The sequence below is a fragment of the Lathyrus oleraceus genome, chromosome 5 (assembly GCF_024323335.1).
Source record: "Lathyrus oleraceus cultivar Zhongwan6 chromosome 5, CAAS_Psat_ZW6_1.0, whole genome shotgun sequence".
Taxonomy (NCBI): domain Eukaryota; kingdom Viridiplantae; phylum Streptophyta; class Magnoliopsida; order Fabales; family Fabaceae; genus Lathyrus; species Lathyrus oleraceus.
The window spans coordinates 440,220,692-440,244,384 of record NC_066583.1 but is presented as its reverse complement, the minus strand read 5'-3'; the positions used below and the strand labels follow the sequence as shown (position 1 = coordinate 440,244,384).

The 23,693-nt window shown below is 36.7% G+C and overlaps 1 protein-coding gene and 1 pseudogene across 1 annotated transcript; one reads left to right on the top strand and one right to left on the bottom strand.

The window, feature by feature from the left end:
• Window positions 1-267: 267 nt before the first annotated feature.
• Window positions 268-3,553, bottom strand: LOC127081231 (cellulose synthase A catalytic subunit 1 [UDP-forming]-like; annotated as a pseudogene).
• On the top strand, window positions 3,452-4,396 carry LOC127081999 (uncharacterized). Its single transcript, XM_051022224.1, has 2 exons — window positions 3,452-3,815; window positions 4,074-4,396. The coding sequence occupies exons 1-2, from the start codon at window positions 3,583-3,585 to the stop codon at window positions 4,249-4,251; spliced, it is 411 nt and encodes a 136-aa protein (XP_050878181.1). The 5' UTR covers window positions 3,452-3,582; the 3' UTR covers window positions 4,252-4,396.
• Window positions 4,397-23,693: the final 19,297 nt, after the last annotated feature.

The following is a 23,693-nucleotide window of genomic DNA, read 5'->3' as shown; positions in this document are numbered from 1 at the left end:
CATATTCGTCATAGTCAATTAACATCTTTTCTAATATTATTATTATTGGTGTCTATGTGCCATAGTCAATATCATATCTTTTGTTGGCGCCTAGTGCCTCACGTATCAAAACACACTATTTTAGGATAAAGCATGTGTTTCCTTTATCATTCATGATATTCTAAATGCACACCTAGAAAGAATCATCAAACTAATGTTTAACATAATATCTTATTCTTTTATTCACTTTTTTTTAATCTACTCTCTAAGTTTTGACTGTCATTAATTTCATTCAGCATTGTTGGTACCACTATTGCCTCCTCCCCTGCTCGCAGTCATGTTCTTCAATATCTGCAAAAAACATCATGACAAGGATGCTTTAGAAAACATGTATAATACAAAGAAGACGAGAGGATGGCATGGTGATGTAAATGAATATGAAAAATTAACATGTCTTAGAATTTGATTCTCATTTTGCAAATTTGAAAGTTTTTCTTTAAGCTCTAAATTCTTCTTCTCCAAGTCATTGACTCTTGTTTCCAAATTACTGAAGTAAGCCTTTTTCCTCTCCCTTGCTTGCTGAGCTGAAACTTGGTTCCTCAGCAACCTATTACGAAAAAATGCAATGATCAATCAAAGGAAAAAGGTTAGAGTTTAAGGTTTATGTGATCAAAGTTTACATACATACCTCTTTAGTCGTTTTCTTTCTTTGTCAGCTGGGCTTCTCCCTCTCTTTTTCTGACCCTCTCCAGTCCCTTGAACGTGTTCAAGACCAGTAGTTGAACCAATGCCTTTACTAGAGGCTGGAGTTCCCACAGATTCACCTCCCATATCTGGCACTCATCTGATCTCCTCGTCACTTTCAAGACCTGGATCATGCCAAAGTTGTTAACAATTCAAACTCGGTAAATTATCTAGGCCAATAAAGATTTCCATTTTATTTATGTGAGTATCTATGAAGCGGTGACTCAAACACGAACATCTAACACGAGAGTGACACGTCAACAAACAAACGTAATAATATGATATGATACAATACAATTATTTCAAGCTAACTCAGTTCCTAGTTTCTTTTGATCAACATATGGACGTAAATGAAAGATTCCTTATTGACCCAAAGGATGTAGTTTGTGCAGATTGAGTATCAGATGTGGCATATGCAATCTCATTAGACAACTGACAATAAAAAGAGAAACTTAGAATATTATTGAAAAAATGAAGCACCAAATATTAATTCATGAAATACATTCCATATTTCACATATAATCCAAATTAACGCAAATTATTAACAAAATAATAAAAAATTACCAGCTGTCCATTCATGAGATGGGGATTTTGTAATTGAGAATCGTGTCCAGAAGATGAAGAGAGGCCATCATTTCATCCCATTGCCATCCCGTCTTATAATTATTTCCTAGACCATACTTGACCTCATTCCCTAGACCATCAACACCATATTCAATGTCTTCTCCCTTCACTCGAGCACCGTTTGAAATCCATATTCATCTTGTTCATGGCAAATTCTGATGAGGAACTGACGAAAACTAAAATACCATGTGAGCACAAGCTAACCTTTGTGAGTTTTGTATCTAGTCTTGCATTGTGGACCTAATTGGCTCAAATTTTTAATTTCGTATTCGTAACAAGGATGGCATAGTGGGAAGGCACACTCGTCGCAAGCAACAAAGACATCTCCCGTGGCTGCTAATCCAACAGTATCTCCACATATTTGACAAAACTGACCATTCAAATTCTTTACAGGTTTTGACTGCAGAAAATAGGAATTATGATACAAGTTAATATCACAACTACACGCACATGATTTAAGCCTATTCGCATCGAATTTATCACAACCAAAACAAAAAAGGCAAGCAACAACTATATAAATTACAATGGCAAACAAGTTAGATATCAACATAACCATGACCATAACCAAAATGTCTTCCAAAATTAGCACTTAAATGCATCAGGATCTGAGAATAAACTACAGTTATTAATCGTTTTTTGAACTGCAAACTAAATCAAAGTTCTAAGTCAATGGCCTAACACAAAAGCTTCCACCGAACAACATGATATTATAATCTTTGATTCAGAAGAATTTTTTGTCTCAAAAATGATTTAACTGTAAACTCACCTACTACTTATACTTATAGATTCAAATCCACATATTAATTGCAAATCACAAATTGAAACTACAAAAAGCACAAAATTCCCATCTTACACAAGTTCAAACAATCAATAGGAAAACATTCGTATATGCATCAACAATCAAACAGATAACAACCAACTAAATCATAGACCCTACAAAAAAAATACTTAATTTAAAATTAAAATAAAATTGGATAAATTAATTTGTCAAATAGTATTATTTTTGTTTTTTGTTACATACTTTTGTTTGTTACATTTTTTTTGTTTAAAAGAGTTACAAGGTTTAAGGAGAGGTGTTCAAAACCGAATCAAATTAATAGAAAATTGCAAATTAAAATAAATCAAATCGAAATCGTCAAAATGTGCATTTAATTTGGATGCGTTTGAGGCTTTTTAAAACAAAACTGAGCGCTTTGATTTAGTTTACGATTTGTATTTTACAACTGAACTAAACCAAATCAAACTGCAGTGTGTTACAACTCATACTTTACTTATCCTACATTCAACTCAAAACTCAAATCTATTATGCCTTAACCTTACAATTGCATTTGATTTTCTCTTACTCAAATTTAGGGTTTCAGTTTTAACCTTCTTAAATCCCCCATAGTAGTATCGTGCATTCTTCTCATCTTCTTTGTCCTGTACGTCTTGCCTTTTCTACTCTAATATCTCCTCTCTTATGTTCTTTCTCTTTCATATTCAATTTTTTATATTGCTGGTTTCTCTTTCAATTACATATCTTCTCTAATCTCTCATCTCATCTGTTTGTTATGTTTCATTATAATGTCTTTGATATTATTTTATGCTATTATTTTATATATGTTTTTTATTTCACTTTTGTCTAATATGATTTTTTGTATATTTAATGAGAATATTTTATCTAAATATGATGAGTTTTGATGTTATTTAATAATATATGAATGACTAAACACAAAGTTATGTTGCTCTCTATAGGTGTATGTATGGATAAATAAAAATCTTCTAAAAAACTGAATCAACCGAACCAATCCAAACCGAATTTGTTTTGTTTGGTTTGATTTGGTTTTATTTCTAAAAGCCAACCGAACCAAACTGAACCACATGCTTTTTTCTCTCGCAGTTCAGATGATTTTTACCGTTAAAACCGTCCAAACCGTACCGCAAACACCCCTAGGTTTAAGCATGATTTAATGCCTTAAGAGTTGTAAGATTTGTAATCAAGAGTATAACAAACTTTCCTATTTTGGCAATCTATTTTAAAATATAGTTACATTTGGTTATGAACGTAGTTAGAAAACAATGATGTAATTGTTTTTTTTTCCATTGAGTTGAATGAATGAATTTGTAGCTTCACTCTCTTTTTATGGTAATCTCCATCTTTTAACATGGTATCATAAGCCTTTTCAATCCAACCATTTTTTTCTCCTTCTTTCAAGTTATCTTTCATTATCGTCTTCATTAAGCTTTCTTTCATTCATGTCTCTTCACACCACTCCTATTGACCCCAATTATATCAAAGCAGTCCTTGTTCATCTAGGCGATAGACCTTCTTCTGTCAAGGTTACTCTTGCTCTTAATGACTCCAACTACCATTTATGGGTGTCATCAATGTGTCGTGCTGTTAGTGCCAAGATGAAAGTTGAATTCGTTGATGGATACATCCCTTTTTTAGAAGATCATTTTGATCCTTCCATTTGTGCTTGGAACAGGTGCAACCTGTTGGTTCATTTTTGGATAATCAACTTTGTTTTCAAATATATGCATAATAAATTGTTTTCATGGAAAATTTAATTAATGTTTAGAATGGTTTAAAGGAACACTTTTCTGAATCTAGTCCGTATTTCTGAATTATAACAAGAAATATATGCTTTTAAGATTCTGAATTATAACACATAGTTTTGTACTAAAGTTCTTTGAGAAGAATTATAATTCTATATACCAATTCCTAATTGTAATTGTCGTGTTAGGTGCTTTTGTGGAGCTATGGGGAAAGCAAGAAGAAATAATAATATATTGTATGTTATCAGACTGCTCACTAGTTTGAATGAGAATATTGTTGTGGTCAAATCTCAAATCATACTCGTGGATCCCTTATCAACTATGAACAAGATCTTTTCCATGATTTTTCAGCATGAGACGGGGTAATTTTGCTCAATTTGATAATTATCGGGCTTTGATAATTATTGTAGGATTCAAGAAATCAAATTCTAAATTTGAAAATTTCAATTTGAAACCTAATAAATACATCAAGTTATAAGGGTGTACTCATTATGGTAGAACATGTCATACCATTGAGGTTTGTTATAGGAAACATGGACTTCCAGTTCATTTTAGGAAAGGCTCAATGGAAAATAATGCAGTTACTAATGATAATGATCCCGATGATCATGATACATCTTATTCTATAAATTAATGAGAAAAATGGTCTTCTCCAATTAATCAACATCAGTTTGAAAAGCTTGTGAACCTTGTTCACAATTCTACAGTTAGTTAAGGTTCATTTTCTGCAACTTAAAATCAGGTTGGCTCATCCATATTTACATGTCCTTCATGTGTGAATAAAAAAGGTAGTGATAATTCTTTTATTTACAAATGTTGTGCTATTGACTCTTGGATCATAGATTCAGGAGCTAGTGATCATATATGCTCTATTAGTTCTTGATTTCATTCTTTTAATTAATTCAATCTCATCAATGTCAAGTTATCAAATGGTATATTTATAATTTTCCTCTAATTTTTCATTTCAATTATGCTTTACATACTTGATTTTTCTATCAACTTAATTTCAGTTTCAAAATTATGCCAAAATCCAAATATATTGTTAGTTTCGATGATATTAAATGTTTCATTTAGGATTAATAATCTATGAAGATTATTGGTTTAGTTGAGAAGTTTGAAGGATTACATCACTTAAATCTTAATAGAGATGCCTATAACATTAATACTACCTCTGTTTGTACTTTACCAAATAGTACTTTATGGCATTTTAGATATGGTCATTTGTCCCATACTATAATGAAATCGTTACATTTCATTTTCCCTTTTGTTGTTATTGATTAAAAAGTAGTTTTTTTTCTATGTATGTCACTATGTTAAACATAAGAAACTACCTTTTACTTCTAATTTCAATGAATTAAATCAACCTTTTGATCTTTTCCATTTTGATGTTTGGGTTCCTTTAGCACTCAAATCTTATCATGGCCACTCATATTTTTTTAATGGTTGTTAATGATTATATGGAATACACTTGGATTATTTTAATAAAAACTAAAGCTAAAACTAGGAAAAATGCTAGAAATTTCATTAAAATTGTAGAAGTGCAACAAAATTCAATTGTTCAAATCATAAAGAGTGATAATGCGCTTGGATTCATCATATCAAAATTTTATTCATCTAAAGGAATTTTGAATCAAACCAATTGTGTGGAATCTCGCCAACAAAATGGAAGGGCTGAGTGGAAACATCGACATATTTTAAACATAACAAGACCACTTCTTTTTCAAGCAAATACTCCAAAGGTATTTTGTTCTTATGCACTCAATTTGAGAGTAGATGAGTTAACAAAATTAAATTGGTTGCAAAGAGGTAAAATTAAATTATGGATTGGAATATTTGACAATTTTTCACCAATGGCAGAATTATCTAGTGTCAGAGATGATTCCTCATCGGACAGAGATCTGAACTCGACCAAGAAGTCATCAACCCCTCTCACGAGACTTTATACTTCTATGGGAAGGAAGTGTATGTCATGATATAATAGTTCGACAAACTATGAAACCATATTCTGCCAAAGCCCGACTTCTTTAATACCTGGTGAACAAAGTAGTTTGTTTTATCCATAACTATGTTCCATGAAAACCGGGTATCGATTTGCTCATCATTATTATCACTATCAACATTAACCTTTCTATCTTTTGATATCTTAACTTTACAACTTTGAATAATCTATTGACAAAATAAACAGGTTCTTCGATGCCTTCCAGTTCTCTGAATAATATTGAGCTCATAGTCCTATTTATTATTGACATGTATAAAAACACGAACTCCCCATATTTTGGGTGATTTAAGGTCGTGGGAGACGTTGGATAGGTTTTCAATCTAAAAAATCCGTCCTCACACTCTTCGTTCCACTCAAATTTTCTTTCTTCTATAGGGTGGTGAAGAATTGGAATACCTCGTCTCAAACACAAGAGAGAAAGCAAGAGAGACCGACTAGGATTCTTGTCAATTACTAGTGTAAGACCCCAATTTTGATCCTAAGATCCCTCATGCAACTTCATCATATGCATTAGCATTGAGATCACACCTTGGCATTCTCCTTACCCATATTTCATTGGGTTTGTTTTGTGAGAGATTACCAAGCACCATGTGATTGTATCATACTTGTATATTATCATTTTACTAACCAAAATACCAAAAATATGTCTTTGTATTTGTCTAACCCCTTTGTAGGTAGGGCATGATCCCCATTGATCTATCAAGTTCACATCTAGGGTTTAAGACCCTCATGGATAAAAGTACAATCAAGGATTGATCCAAAATGTCTCAAAGCATCATATATGAGTCCCATTGATCTCTACATGTCATATTGATCAAGTATTCTTCAAGAGTTTGGGAAGTCATTTGCCTTGGAAACCCTAGTTTGACTAGGTATCTTGAGTAACTTCTCCAACAAGCTATCTCACCAATTGATCAAATTTCTCAAGGGACACTTCAAAATTCATCATCTTATGAGAATATAATTTACCATGAGCCTAGAAAGTCAAGAGAATTGAAGGTTAGTAAGTTGGTTGATGGTGGTTGGCCAGATGAATTCATCTGATCAAAACTAGGTCTCCCTAGAGCCTATCTCCTACAATTTTCACCATATGAAAATGATTTCAAGATAAATGTTACTCTAAATGACATTCCAAACAACTTTCATGTTGAGACCTAGAGCTAGTTTTGCTTGGAAAATTATTTTCTATGATGAAATATTATAGGTCATTTTGTCTAAACCTTAATTTGAAAGTCAACTTCCCAAGGCCATAACTTGCTCAATTTTTATGAGATGAAATATTTCGAAGTTGCAAAATAAAATTAAAGGTGTCTAAGTCAACTTTTATTTTTGGAGTGAGAGCTAAATAAACTTTTATGAGCATGTGATATGAGGATATATTATAGGTCATTTTTGACCTATACCTTTGAACAAGTGATTTTCCTCAACTTCAAAAATGCATAACTCTATCATTATAAATCCAAATGACATGACATTTATGACATTTTAAAGGTATTTAAAAGATATACAACTTTGATGAAGACACTTTTCTCATTTGGAGCTCACATAAAAAGTTAAGTAAGGTGGAACATTGAGATATATGACTTAACACTTAGAAAAGTTTTCAACATGTTGAAATTTCCAAACTTCCACATCAAAATTCACCATTATCCAAGTTCCAATTGGAAAAGTGTCCAACATCAAAGTTGTTCCCTTGGATATAAGCTTTCCAAAGAACCCTATTTCATGCATTTTGGATGAGGTTTGCTAGGGTTGCGCATGGTCTTAACAGGTCTGCATCATTGGAGAAAATCAAATGTCCAAAACTCCATTTCACTTTGCCTTGCCATTCAAGCATGATTTGAAATTCAATACAGTTGCAATTGGATCATAAGAGATTGCTTCATGGGCCTGTACACAGCCATGCAAGCTTGTGCGTCACCCTTTGCCATTTTTAGCAATTTTTCAAGTGTGCAATTATCAATCCCAAATGCTATAAATACAAGGCCTCTGAGCTCATTTCAAACACACCTTGCGCGCCAACTTTGCCCCCCAATTGAAACCCTCACCATTCAAAGGAAAACCTGAGAATTTTCAACTTGAAAATTGAGTTTGAATCTAACTGTTTGGAGATTCAAAAACTCCAGGATCCAAAGCTTTGTGCCATTGCCAAACCATTTTTGCAAGCTCCTCGAGTGTGATCAAGTCAAGTTTGAAGCAAGCAAGATCCGTTTCTGCACAAAATTGAAGGCAAGAAGATTGAGTTGCTTTGAGGTCAAATCGAAGCAACTCAGTTGACACACCTCAAAATTCAACTCCTCATATCTTTCTATATATTTGGAGTTAGTTGAAATTGAGGTCAGATTCATGCTATACGCCATTTTTTCTTTCAGATCATGTCCTCTTTTTTCATTTTCTTGATGGTGATGAGTGAACCAGTCTGGTGGACCTCGCCTGAGAAGGTGACCGGAGGTCCAACGCCGGTGGTGTGTTGGATAGGTTCTGAGCCGTTGATCTCATTTGAAATGTTTTAATCCTGAGCACCCAAAGTAATTACCACGCGTGTGGAACAGTTGACCAGGTGTATGGTGGAGCACGCGCTCATGTCCACTTGATCTGCTACCTCAATTAATGAGGGAGATCAAGTGGTCCACGTTTTTTTGATTTTTTGATTTTTATTTTATTTCATTTGATTTTCATTAATTCATATTAATTTTAATATTGATCCAAAAAATATGAGAGTTTCACCATTTTTTTAAAATAAATTCCTCTTTCATATTTGGAATTAAAATTATTTTTTGGATCATTATTAATATTTTTCATGATTTTATTGATTTTGTGAATATTTTTAATTGTTTAAAAATACTTTTAAGTCTCCAAAAATTCAGAATTTTTTTCTCCAACGTCCCTTGACCTATTTGACCTATGATAAATCTCATGGCCATTTCTTTGGTGTTTTGATGAGATTTTAGGAATTTGACAAACCATATTAAATTTAATGCATTATTTTTAGTATTTTTAAATTGAATAAATTCCAAATAATTATGTTGAACTATCTTGATGATTTGTATAAGTTTGACTTGTGCTGTTGGGCCTTGGTCAAATGTGATTTGACTTTGCTAGGTTAAGATCATTGGATTTAGGGGATTGATGGAATGTACATTCCATCTCCCAAAATGAATGAATGATCTTAATTTGGTAAAATTCCTCCTTTGACCAATTTGAGTTTTGATCTATTCCCCTCCCTCTTCATATAATTCCCCTTCTTTATGCATCCATCTCATTTGGCCTATGATATCTCAAAGTCATAAGGCTAGTTGATTAAAAAATCAACATTAGTATGGATGAGATTAGGCCACCTCTTTTGCATATTCTTTTTGTGTGTGGTATGTTTCATGAGCATAGTCCATTATACTATGTCTCTAACATGCATTAACACCAAAATTCTATTGCCCGACCTCAAATAGTTGTGGCTTCTACATAAGTCCAATTACGATTGCTTAACATAACGCTAAATTTTTGACACAAAAAGGCATAGCATTTTAGTTAGTGAGATTGTAAGTCTCCCTCCTTTCATGGTATTGTATGGAAACTTGGCCTTTTTCCTTCCTTTGGAAGATGTCTTGGTTCAAGGATCCATGCTTGTGATAAGTGGGTTGAGTTTTCTCCAAAGAATGACTTAAAAAATAAAAAGCAAAAACAATACTAACTTCTAATTCATTAACAACTAACATTTAATTTCAAGCCATTTAATTTTAATGCACTTTGATTTTTAAGCTCTATTCATTTGCCATTATTCATACCATTCTAATTGTTTATATTAATGTCTTTTCACTTTGTCCACTTGGACCATATTGTGTGATATATCTTGTTTGTGTATATTTTGTTTGTTTGTGTGGTCTTTGACCATTAATGTACATAATAAGAAACAAAAACCCTAAAAAACTATTGTGTGGACTGTTGTTTGATCTTGGGCAATTGGACTTAGAATCTAAGCAACATCCCTATGCAAAAGGACTTGGCCAAGCCAACTTTCATGTAACCAAGTGCTTGCAATTTGAAACTTCATCTGATACATCATTGAAGATCCATCTGAGTTCATCTACAACATGATCATTGTGAAGCTGCTATTTTGAACCTGTGACTTGTGGAATTCATCTGCTACATGGACAAATTTGAAGGAGATTATGGAGTGGCTAAAGCTTGGATGTGGCTATCTTTATTTGATGCCTTGCTCTTCAAGTTAATATTGTATGAATTGTTTGTTTCTTGATTCTAATGTCCAAGGGAATTTGGGTTTCTATATGGCATTCTTGCCTATTGGATTGCAACCCATTGGTCAAATCTTTTCAAGTCTTAACTTTTAAATTTATGCTTAGGATTAGTTTCTTCATTTCCTCCCCATCTCTTTAATTTTAAAATCTCTGCCTCCTTTTAAAAACTTCTTTGTTTGAACTTATTATTATCTAAACTTTGACCATTTTGCAAATTAGAATCTTTGGCCTTATGCCATTGAATTTTCAAACTTCTTTTCTTAAATCAAACTTGTGAATAAACTTAACTATACCTGACTTAATGTTTTCAAAAGCCAAAAATAACTAACTCATTCAAACCATTTTCTAGGCCCTTGTGCCTTTCAAACTTAATTTTTGATTAAAAGCAATGCATCCACTTTGAAATTTGTATCACGAGCTACGAGGTTTTGATCCCTCATTTTTATGTTGATACGTAGGCACAAGTCTGAAGGTCTTGTCAAACACAAAAATATAATTAATGAATTCTTTTCTCATCCCCCCATTCTATTTGTTTCTAAACATCATTTTGTACAAAATACATATGCACACAAGAAAGGGCTCCCTAGGAGTACATAGGACACTTTGGGTGCTAACACCTTCCCTCTGTGTAACCAACCCCCTTACCTGTAATCTCTGTAATTTTATTAGTTTTGATTTGAAAACTTCTTATCTTTTCGGGTTTTGTTCGCACTTTTCCCTTTTCCCTTGGAAATAATAAAAGCGCGGCGGCGAATCTGGTTTAATCGATGTTAAGTTTATCCATAGCTTAATGGTCATGAATTTACCGCTACAAAAATTAAGTGGCGACTCTGCTGGGGAGTAGTCTCCAGTGGGTTTAGCCTACTTTTTTGTGTGTATATAATTGTATATATGTGATGAATGCATATTTGTGTGATATAATTTGCTTGTTATGCTTGGTGATCTCTGAGTGGTGAGATAAGTTCTAACCTGAACTTGAGTGTAATTAAGATATGAGGATGGTATCGTCATGATCGACCTGTGTTGAGTAGTCCTTAACAAGTTGGCTTGAGATCCATCTGTTCAGTGGAGACTCTTTTGGATTTGGAAATGTCACACAAGTATTTATGGTTAGGCATTACTATCTTTAATTTGGGTCCGAGAAGCTGAGGACCTTAGAACATTTACCCCCTCTTGGCCTATTTAGGACGTAGTGCAGAGACTGTTTAGGTGTAGACTTGATAACAGTTATTACGTGATACTACACTCAGATGAGTTTCTCTTGAGAATATTATGGGTCGATGAGTCAATCATCTTAACCTGTAATATCCGATAGATGGAATTAAGACTCTGGGAACTTTTTTAGAACATGATCTACAAGTTTTATCCTTAGTTCACTCCTTTGGGATGGTTCTTACCCAGACTCCATGCTTGTGACTCACAACAAACCCTTGATTCTCGGTTGATCCAATCAAGTCTTGTCAATATCAATGGAACTTGGGTTTTGATAAGGTGTAAACCATAATCCACCAAAATGGATGATTGATCTTGACAATGACTTGATTCATCCCTTGACCTTTGTTTGCTTGCCTTGTGTGTGATCCCTTATTTGTGATTGTTGCATTCATGCATTTATACGCATCATAACATTCATCACACGAAAATTTCAAGGAACTAAGGTATTATTTGCGAATATTTTCAGACCATGGATTGTGGGCGAAGGAACACTAAGAAGTACAGTTTCAGATGTCCCGACTTGAAACAGTTAAGAAAGCTAGCATCTTTTGTATTTGATCCCTTGGATTTCAAACAACGCCATGGGAAGCTTCTGTGTATCTTGTCTGCTGATATGGTTGAAGGACTTTTGAGTGTGTTAGTGCTGTTCTATGATCCTCTCTACCGTTGCTTCACTTTTCCGGATTATCAGCTTGTGCCTACATTGGAGGAGTATTCTCATCTCTTGGGGATACCCATTTCTAGTAGAGTGCCTTTTAGTGGATTGGAAGAGAGTCCCAGATCTCATCTTATTGCTGAAGCTCTTCACTTAAAGAAGTCTGAAATAGAGGCTCATTGGGTGAAGAAAGGAGGGTTATTTGGGTTGCCATCTGATTTCCTCATCAAGGAAGCTGCTGCCTTTGCTCAAGCCGGTAGTGTGAACGCTTTTGAAGCTATATTTTTGTTTCTCATTTATAGATTAGCTTTGTTCCCTAACATTGACAGTTTTTTCGATGTTAACGCCATTAAACTTTTCTTGATTGGGAATCCTGTGCCTACTTTGTTGGGTGATATGTATTTCTCTTTACATCTAAGGAATTCTAAGGGTGGTTGAACTACTTTCTGTTGCATTCCTCTTCTGTACAAGTGGTTTATTTTGCACTTACCTCAGACACCTGCTTTTGTGGAGAATAAACAATGTCTACGGTGGTCTCAGAGACTTACGTCTCTCACTAATGATGATATAGTTTGGTATGATCCTTCTTTGAGCCGTTTGGAGATTATTGATTATTATGGTGAATTCTCTAATGTGCATCTCATTGGTACACAAGGAGGAATTAACTACAACCCCGCTTTGGCTCGTCGTCAACTTGGGTTCCCCTTGAGAGACAAACCTAATAACACTTTGTTAGAAGGTATTTTCTATCAAGAGGGTAAAAATCCCCAACATTTGAAGCAGAGGATTGTGCATGCTTGGCATAATGTACATAGGAAGGGAAGATCCGAGCTTGGTCCGTGCAATTGTGTAGCTTTGGAAGCTTACACTCTTTGGGTGAAGAAATGAGCTTTGGAGTTGAAGATGCCTTACCCTTGTGAAAGACCTATATCTATGGTTGTGGTTGAGCCATTAACTCTCCCTAACCAAGATGTAGAGGAGTTGGAAGACGCACTTGTTAAGATGAAGCAAGATAAGGATATGTGGGAAGAGCGTTTCCGTGCTTTGAGCAAAAAGCATGAGGAGTTGCACTTGGAGTCTAAGGACAAAGATTCACTCATTGAGCTACTTGAAGACCGAGTGGAGAAGAGACAGAGAGAGTCAGAGGTTTCATCTTCCTCTAGTATGCCTCAACCTTCTGTTGCTTGGAAGAAGATTGTTGATCAACTTGTCCTCGGGAAGACTAAGATGAAGGCTTCTTTTGAGACCGAGATCCGACGCATTCGAAGGAAGTACGCTCCTATAGCCAGATCTTTCGAAATTGTTGTTAGGGATCCTTAGGATGGCTAGTCTCCTTCTCTCTTTTATTTTCCATTTGGTTTTTGAAATTGTACTCAGTGTAATCCTTCCAATTATATAAACAAAAAGAGATTTTTGGTCATATCAAATTGTTGCAATTGTTAAAAACATATATATTCGCAAATAATATAGTAAGTTCCTTGGAAAAAATAAAAATAAATAAACAAGCATTGAATTTCATACATCATTTGCATAAGCAGGTTTCTCTTTCGCCAGATGTCTCATTGGTGTTTCTTCTGTGCTTCAGCCAAGCTGACTCATCGGTACAACACTCACGCCAATCACTCAAGGATCATGGAACATCTTGAGTAAGAGAATAGAGAGCTAAAGGGAGATATCGCTCGAATGACTGCCATGATGGAGTCAGTGCTAGCTGCTCAGAGCCAGTCTTCTCCAACACCCGTAACTCCTCCTCCTCAAAGGACTGTTATTTCAGAGGTGGCTACCTCTACCATGTCTACTGCTACCGCTCATTTTGCGCCTGCCGGATTCTCGTGGGGGATGCCGCCGAACTTCATGCCTGAAGGATTTGCGCCTACCTTTGCTTCTATGCTGGCATCTAGCCCGATCACGTCTGTGCCACCTCTCGTAGTGCACACCTTACCTCATGCAAAAAACACCATTTATCATTCCGAGCCATCTGAGGGCCCGGACGTGTATGAGAAAATGGATGAAATGAAGGATCAATTTCTTGAGCTGTGCAAGGAATTGAAGACGTTAAGGGGAAATGATCTTTTTAGGAAGATTGCTGCTGAATTATGTCTGGTGCCAAATGTGAAGATTCCAGTGAAGTTCAAAGTGCATGACTTTGAAAAATACAGAGGGAACACATGTCCGCTCAGTCATTTGGTGATGTATGCCCGTAAAATGTCTACCCAAACTGACAATGATCAACTGTTAATCCACTACTTCCAAGACAGTCTGACCGGTGCGGCGCTCAGATGGTATACGGGATTGGACAGTGCAAGCATTCACACTTTCAACAATTTGGGATAAGCTTTTGTCAAATAGTATAAATATAATATGGATATGGCGCCTGATAGAGACCAATTGAGGTCCATGTCTCAGAAACATAAGGAGACATTCAAATAATATGCGCAGAGATGGAGATAGTTAGCTGCTCAGATCACCCATCCTTTAGAAGAGAAGGAGATGACAAAGATCTTTTTGAAGACCCTGAGTTCATTTTACTATGAACGTATGATCGCCAGTGCCCCCAGCGACTTTACCGAAATGGTAAATATAGGGATGAGTAAGACGATTGACAAAAGAGGAGGCATCATCGAGTAAGAGATATGGCAGCAGTTTCGGGAAGAAGAAAGACAACGAAGCCAACACAATAACTAGTGGGAGACAGAGGAGGCCTCAGATCAGAAGGAATCAACCACCCCGTCAACACCATCATCAAGTATCTTCAGTAATTCTTGTGTTTTCAGCCAGTCAATCAACACCAATTCAATAACAACAGCGTCAACAACAACAACCACAACAACGAGCAAACACCTACAACAATAACAATACCAATAATCATCAACAACAAACTTTTAAGAGGAAGAAGGTCTCTTTCAACCCAATTCCTATGACCTATGCAAAACTGTATCCCTCGTTGGTTCTCAAGAACCTACTCCAACCGAGAAGTCCGCCACAAATTCCTGAACCACTTCCATGGTGGTACAAGCCTGACCTCCGTTGTGATTTTCATCAAGGAGCACCCGGAAATGATACTGAGAATTGCTATCCACTCAAATACGAAGTTCAGAATCTAGTGAAAAGTGGAATGGTGTCTTTCGAAGAGCACACATCTAATGTGAAAGCAAACCCACTGCCCGCCCATGGGAATTCACCAGTCAACATGGTAGATGGTTGTCCTGGGGAGTTCAAAGTGTTTTATGTCCGTTTCATCAGAAGGTCTTTGGTGACGATGCATAAGGACATTTGCTTGGTGAGAGATTGTGAGCATGACCATGATGGTTGTGTTATCTGCAGTGTTAACCCAATGGATAATATGGTAGTGAAAAGAGACATCTAGCGGTTGATGGATGAAGGTATGATTCAAATTGTTCAATCCCGTCACGTAAATGACGATGTGAATGTCATAGTGCCTATTTTCAAGAATCCAGAAAGAGTAGTCATTCAGTATGACAGTAGTAATAGTAACAACATCAGTCAGAGATCAGTATCGCTGTTGGTCATATGGTTAGCGGGTCCAGTCCCGTATTCATCCGATAAGGCTGTTCCATATCAGTATAATGCGACAATGTTGAAAGATGGTCAAGAGGTTCCATTACCTACGACCAACTCTGTAGTGAGCATTGCTGATGTTACTAAGGTGACCCGTAGAGGTCGAGTGTTTGGGCCGGTGTTCCCAAAAGATAAGGAAGAATCAATTGTCAGTAAGAAGATGGAAGTGCCTGCTGTAGATCCGACTAGTGCTTCAAAGTGTCAGTCTGGTGAATCTAGCAATTTGAAGGCTAATGATGATGATGAGGTACTCCGTTTAATCAAGAAAAACGAGTTTAATATGGTGGAGCAGCTGCTCCAAACCCCCTCAAAGGTTTCAGTACTGTCTCTGCTCCTGAATTTAGAAGCGCACAAAGAAGCAATACAAAGAGTTCTAGAACAAACGTTTGTGGAACATGATGTTACGGTGGATCAGTTTGATCATATTGTAGCTAATATCACTTCCTGCAACAATCTCAGCTTTTGTGATGAAGAACTCCCTAAGGAGGGTAGGAATCATAATTTGGCTTTGCATATCTCCATGAATTGCAAAGATGATGCTTTATCCAATGTGCTTGTTAACACCGGATCATCGTTGAATGTGCTGCCGAAGTCAACATTGTCAAAGTTATCATATCAAGGAGCGCCTATGAGGTATAGCGGCGTAATCGTCAAAGCTTTTGACGGTTCACACAAAACAGTGATATGAGAAGTGGATCTTCCGGTGAAGATAGGTCCGAGTGATTTTTAGATTACTTTCCAATTAATGGATATCCACCCGACCTATAGTTTTCTGTTGGGAAGGCCATGGATCCATGAGGCAGGAGTTATTACCTCCATATTACCTCAGAAACTCAAATTTGTGAAGAATGGAAAGCTTATTATTGTTGGCAGGGAAAAGGCATTGTTAGTTAGCCACCTGTCATCTTTCTTTTATGTTGAAGATGAGGATGAGGTTGGAACTCCGTTCCAAGCCTTATCTATTTCTGCTGAAAAGAGAGTTGGGGCACCTATGTCCTCATTGAAAGATGCAAGGAAGATTGTGGAAGAAGGTAATGTTGATCAGTGGGGGCGCATGGTAGAGGTCTCCGACAACAAAGGTATAACCGGTCTGGGTTTTCAACGAGGTTTATCAACTGCTAGATCAGAGGATATGCAACTTAGCTTCCGTAGCAGAGGGTTCATTCATGGCAATGAACAACACCTAGCTGCCGTGCTAGAGGATGACAAAGAGGAAGACTACACCAATTTTGTGACGCATGGAAAACGCTTGCAACAATTGGAATGCTGTTGACATTCCTGTTATTTTGCATCAATCTAAGTAATTGCTTTTATTTGTTTTAAAAATCCTTCTCCTATTCCTAAGGGAGAAGTGAAACTTGTTGGGAATTTTCAAATTTGATCATCAATAAAATTAATCCTATTCATCCACATTTATGATGTTTTATTTTTACTTTTTGCTTTATTCTGAAAATGGTAATCACAAAAAACATAAATAAGCAATATAACTGCCCATCTGCATAATATTTGGTCATAAATTCACTTCTATAAATTCAAAATATCAAATCATTATGCAGGTTGGTTTCTAACCCCATTAAATATAATGATCCTTCTCCTTCTTCAAATGTTGAATTCCCTGTGTTTGAGGCCAAGGAGGAAAGTGACGAGGAAGTGAGTGATGAATTGTCTCGTCTTCTTAAGCATGATGAAAAAACCATTCAGCCGCTCGAAGAGCAGATTGAGTTAGTCAACTTGGGTTCCGAGGATGATGTGAAGGAAGACAAGATTGGGTCTCGACTATGTCCAGATGTGAAGAAGGGGTTGGTTGATCTTCTTCAAGAATATTCAGATGTGTTTGCTTGGTCCTATCAAGACATGCCTGGTTTGGATTATGAGATTGTGGAACATAGATTTCCGTTGAAACCAGAATGCCTTCCAGTCAAGCAGAAGTTGAGAAGAACGCATCCTGATATGGCAGTGAAGATCAAAGAAGAAGTGCAGAAGCAGATCGATGCCGGTTTCCTTGTGACCGCTGAGTATCCGCAATGGGTGGCCAATATTGTGCCTATGCCAAAGAAAGATGGAAAAGTCCGCATGTGTGTCGATTATAGAGATTTGAATAAAGCCAGTCTGAAAGATGATTTCCCTCTTTCGCACATTGATATGTTGGTAGACAATACTACTAAATTCAAAGTCTTTTCATTTATGGATGGATTTTCCGGATATAATCAGATCAAGATGGCACCCGAAGATATGGAGAAGACCACATTCATTACACCTTGGGGAACATTCTGTTTTAGAGTGATGCCTTTCGGTTTGAAGAATGATGATGCAACTTACCAAAGAGCAATGATTACTCTTTTTCATGATATGATGCATAAAGAGATTGAAGTTTATGTCGATGACATGATTGCTAAATCAATTGATGAAGAGGAACATGTTGAGCATTTGTTGAAGCTATTCCAGCATTTGAGGAAGTATAAACTCCGCTTGAATCCCAATAAGTGTACTTTTGGTGTTCGTTCTGGTAAGTTGTTGGGCTTTATCGTCAGCGAGAAGGGTATTGAAGTTGATCTTGCCAAGGTCAAAGCAATATAAGAGATGCCTGCGCCCAAAACTAAGAAGCAAGTCAGAGGTTTTCTCGGCCATTTGAATTATATTTCAAGATTCATTCCGCACATGACTGCCACATATGCACCTATATTCAAGCTTCTTCGGAAAGATCAGTCTTGTGATTGGACCGAAGATTTCCAGAAAGCTTTTGATAGTATCAAATAGTATCTGCTTGAACCTCCGATTTTGTTACCACCTGTTGAAGGAAGACCGTTGATCATGTATTTGACTGTGCTTGAAGATAGTATGGGTTGTGTTCTGGGTCAGCAAGATGAGACTGGAAAGAAAGAATTTGCAATTTACTACCTCAGTAAGAAGTTCACCAACTGTGAGACTCGGTATTCTATGCTAGAAAAGACTTGTTGCGCATTGGCTTGGGCTGCTAAGCGTCTGCATTAATATATGTTGAATCATACCACTTGGTTGATATCCAAAATGGATCCAATCAAGTATATTTTTGAGAAGCCTGCTTTAACTGGGAGAATTGCCCGTTGGCCGATGTTGTTATCAGAGTATGGTATTGAATACCGATCTCAGAAAACGATCAAAGGTAGTATCTTGGGTGACGATTTGGCTCACCAACCGATTGAAGATTACCAGTCAGTACAATATGACTTTCCTGATGAAGAGATCTTGTACTTGAAAATGAAGGGCTGTGATGAACCATTTCTTGAAGAAGGGCCAGAACCTGGTTCCCGTTGGGGCATGGTATTTGATGGAGCTGTTAATCAATATGGCAATGACATTGGGGCAATGATTATTACTCCTAAAGGCACGCATTTTCCCTTTACAACTAGATTGACTTTCAAGTGTACAAACAACATGGCAGAATACAAAGCTTGCATTATGGGGCTCGAAGAGGCCATTGATCTCAGAATTAAGCATTTAGATGTCTTTGGAGATTCAACTTTGGTTGTGAATCAGATCAAAGGTGAATGGGAGGTGAATCAACCCGGTTTGATACCATATATAGATTATGCGAGGAGGATTTCAACTTTCTTTACCAAGGTTGAATTTCATCACATCCCTCGAGATGAAAACTAGATGGCAGATGCTCTTTCAACGTTGGCATCAATGATTGTAGTGAAATATTGGAATGAAGTTCCCAATTTGACTATGATGCGTCTTGATAGGCCAACTCACGTGTTTGCTGTTGAAGAAGTCAAAGATGAAAAGCCGTGGTATTATGATATCAAGTGTTTCCTCCAAAGTCAGATTTACCCATCTGGGGCATCTTTGAAAGATAAGAAGACTTTGAGAAGACTAGCCGACAATTTCTACCTTAATGGAGAGGTATTGTACAAGACAAACTTCGATATGGTTCTGCTCAGATGCGTGGATAGACACGAAGCAGACCTATTGATGACTGAAGTCCATGAAGGTTCCTTTGGTACTCATTCCAATGGATATGCAATGGTGAAGAAGATGTTGCGAGCAGGTTACTATTGGTTGACAATGGAATCTGATTATTGCAAGTTTGTGAAGAAATGCCACAAGTGTCAAATATATGAAAATAAGATTCATGTTCCTCCGACACTATTGAACGTCATTTCCTCCCCATGGCCCTTATCCATGTGGGGAATTGATATGATTGGCATGATTGAGCCTAAAGCTTCGAATGGACATCGTTTCATTTTGGTGACAATTGACTACTTCACAAAATGGGTTAAAGCGGCATCGTATGCAAATGTGACCAAGCAAGTTGTTGTAAGGTTTATCAAGAATCATATCATATGTCGTTATGGTGTGCCAAGTAAGATCATTACTGATGATGGATCGAACTTGAATAAAAATATGATGGAATCTCTTTGTAAAGACTTCAAGATTGCATATCATAATTATTCTCCCTACAGACCCAAGATGAATGGGGTTGTTGAAGCTGCGAATAAGAACATCAAGAAGATTATTCAGAAGATGGTTGTGACGTATAAGGATTGGCATGGGATGCTCCCATTTACTTTACACGGGTATCATACATCCATCCGCACTTCAACAGGGGCAACCCCTTTCTCTCTAGCATATGGCATGGAAGTAGTGCTCCCCGTAGAGGTTGAGATTCCGTCGTTACGTGTGCTCATGGAAGCCAAGTTGACTGAGGCTGAATGGTGTCAAAACAGGTATGATCAGCTGAATTTGATTGAAGAGAAGAGATTAACTGCCATGTGCCATGGTTAGTTATATCAGCAAAGGATGAAGAAAGCTTTTGATAAGAAGGTCAAACCTCGGGTATTCAGGGAAGGTGACCTTGTGCTCAATAAGATTTTATCGTTTAAACCAGATTCTAGGGGCAAATGGACTCCTGATTATGAAGGCCCATATGTTGTTAAGAGAGCCTTTTTAGGCGGCGCATTGATTCTTACAAATATGGATGGTGAAGAGTTCACTCGTCCTGTGAACGCAGATGCAGTCAAGAAATACTTCGCCTAAAAAGAAAAGAACAGCTTGCTAAGTTGAAAACCCGAAAGGGCGGCTTAGGCAAAAATGAGCGTCTCGGTGGATTGAAAACCCGAAAGGGCGATCCAGGCAAAAATTAGAGACATAAAATAGAAATAATTTTCTCGATAAGTTGAGTACCCCACCCTGGGGCAACTTGTGCAAAAATTAGGGATTTTAGCAAGTAATTGCGTTCTGCTAATCTTCAATTTTTGAGAAACTTTGTTGAGCATAAAGGTTGACGTCAGTTTATCATCCCGAATAGCGGCCAAAAGCAAACCAATATCAAGTCTTGGTGGAAGGATTAGCGATCATTTGTATTCAATATAACCCTTTTCCATGTAAATTACCATTTTAAACTTTGTAAAGATCTATGGAGTCTTGTCATTTATAGACTACCATTCTATTAAATAAAGTTGAGCTTTTATCCAATTGTTACACTCTTATTTACTTCAGCCAAATAGTTTTAAATTTTATTATGATCATTTTTGAATTTTAAATTTTCAATCAAAATTATTTTCTTAAACATATAAAAACAAGAATTTTAAAGCAATTAAAAAGAAATATCAACAACATTTCGAAAACAGCAAGTCCTAAGTGTGGAGCACTAATGGTTCCTCCGAGCAGTTAATCCTTCAGTTATCCCCAACGGAGTTTGTGGATATTCCCCAGTGGAATTTGTATATTCCTTAGTAGGGTTGATATTGGTTTTAATCTCCAGCAGAGTAATATTGGTTTCCTCAGTAGATTGCTTTGGTTTCTCCACCAGTCGCCATCCAGGTCGATCCCCAGTCAGAGTTTCCTCTTGGTTCCTAAGCAGCTATTTGTGTTTATCCCTCGTACGGTTGTCTCCCATTTGATATTGTATTGACTTAAAATTCCCCGCAGATTTGATAACATTTCATTTCCACAGCAGATCTCCTCCTTCCCCAACTTGGGTTGAGCCTTTGGGATATTGTTCTCTTTGCTCTGACAGTTGTTCCCCTCTTTTATGGATTTACCGAGGGTTGTATCGATGATTCAAATTTTTGCGACACCTTTGTATCCTTTGCGATTGTTTTGTCAGTATAATCATCATATATACATATACATATACATATACATATACATATACACTCATATAATTTCATAATTGCATGATTGTATCATCATATTGGTTGATTCATTGTTTGAGACTCTTATTCTCTGTTATGGTGGTACTTTATCCCCATACAAATCTGACATCTGTCCTCCTTCAATTGTAGAGTGTCAGCCCCTTAAGCAGAAAGACTTTAACCTTTCTCCTTTCCCCACTGAGTTATTTCCTCGTTGATGATTATTATTTCAGTTTCATCCCCAGTGGATTATCTGGATGAAATCACTCCCCTTGAGTTATATCCTCATTGGGTTTAGTCTTGGCTGACCGTTTCTTTCTAGTTCTTACCTAGATAGATGCTTTGGGTCCCCTAAGAGTTTATTACCTAGTAAATAGTAATATTCTTCTTAGTTTGAAATTTGTTACTTCTTGCCCAATACCCGGCAAGGGCACCCCTGTTTTTCCTATCAATAGAGTCCCCAGCGGATTCATTCTTTTCCCGGAAGAATATCCTTGATATGTTCATCCTAACCGATGACGTATACTCTCATCCTTGGTATTCTACCCAATAAAAAGGTAGTTGTAATCCCTATTTTGTTCCCCAGAGAGTTAATCCTTGATATATTCATCCTAACCGATGACAGGTTTCCTTCTCTTTGCGGTCTTCTACCCAGTAACTGATAGTTGTAAATCCTGCTTTTCTTTCCCCTTTGAAGAGTTTATCCTTGATATGTTCAACCTAACCGGTGAAGGATTTTCTCTTTGGTGGTATTCTATCCAGTAACTAATAGATGTAATTCCTATTTTGCTCCTCAACAGAGTCTATCCTTGATATGTTCATCCTAACCGGTGACCGAGTTTCTCTTTGATGGTATTCTATCCAGCATTCGATAGATGTAATTCCTACTTTTTGCTCAGTTGGTTTATCCTTGATATGTTCATCTTAACTGATGACGGATATCCTCCTTGACGTCTCAGGCAAGTCTATCCTTGATATGTTCATCTTAACCGATGACAAATTTTCTTCCCTTCTGAGTCTATCCTTGATATGTTCATCCTAACCGGTGACAGGTATTCTCATCCTTGGTCTTCTGCCCAGTAACTGGTAGTTGTAAATCCTATTTTCTGCAGTTTTCCCTAGAAAGGCTATTCTTACCCAGTAACCGGTAATGAATACTCCCTCATGTTGGTTCTCAGTGAGTCATCCTTGATATGTTCATCTTAACTGATGACGGATGTCCTCTCTGTCAGATCTCTATTATCTCCTTACCCAGTAATAGGTAGTGGATAATAGATTTCTGATCCTCATGTGTTGAAGTTTATTCCTTCCCCAGTTGAGTTGAGTGCGCATTTCCTTGGTGAAATCGCTTTTCCTGCATGATTCAAGTATGTCAGTTTTATCCTGATCTACTTGTTTCCCCTGCATATGTTTTGTTTCCCCGTCTGAGTCCTTCCATTTTCATGGAATTCCTCTAAGTCCCCCAGCAGTTTTTAAAGTTGTAGCCTGGCCTACGCATAATCCTTTTTTCCCCTCAGAGTCTCTGTCTCCCCAGTGAGTTTTTCCTTATCGAATGCATTATGCTCTTGCGGATATTCGGTCTCTCTGATTTCTTTTCCTTTGTGGCAATATTTCCCCCACAGAGAACTCACTTTTACATTCATATCATATGCATCATGAGGTCTCTTAGGGACCAAAATTTGTTTCTATGTTGTTATTTAAGCCCATTCTACTGAGTCGATATGAAGATTATAACCTTCACCTCCTCAGTTAGAATGTTCTTAATTAGGGGCATCTGTAAGACCCTAATTTTGACCCTAAGATTCCTCATGCAACTTCATCATATGCATTAACATTGGGATCACACCTTGGCATTCTCCTTACCCCTCTTTCATTGGGTTTGTTTTGGGAGAGATTACCAAGCACCATGTGATTGTATCATACTTGTATATTATCATTTTACTAACCAAAATACCAAAAATATGTCTTTGTATTTGTCTAACCCCTTT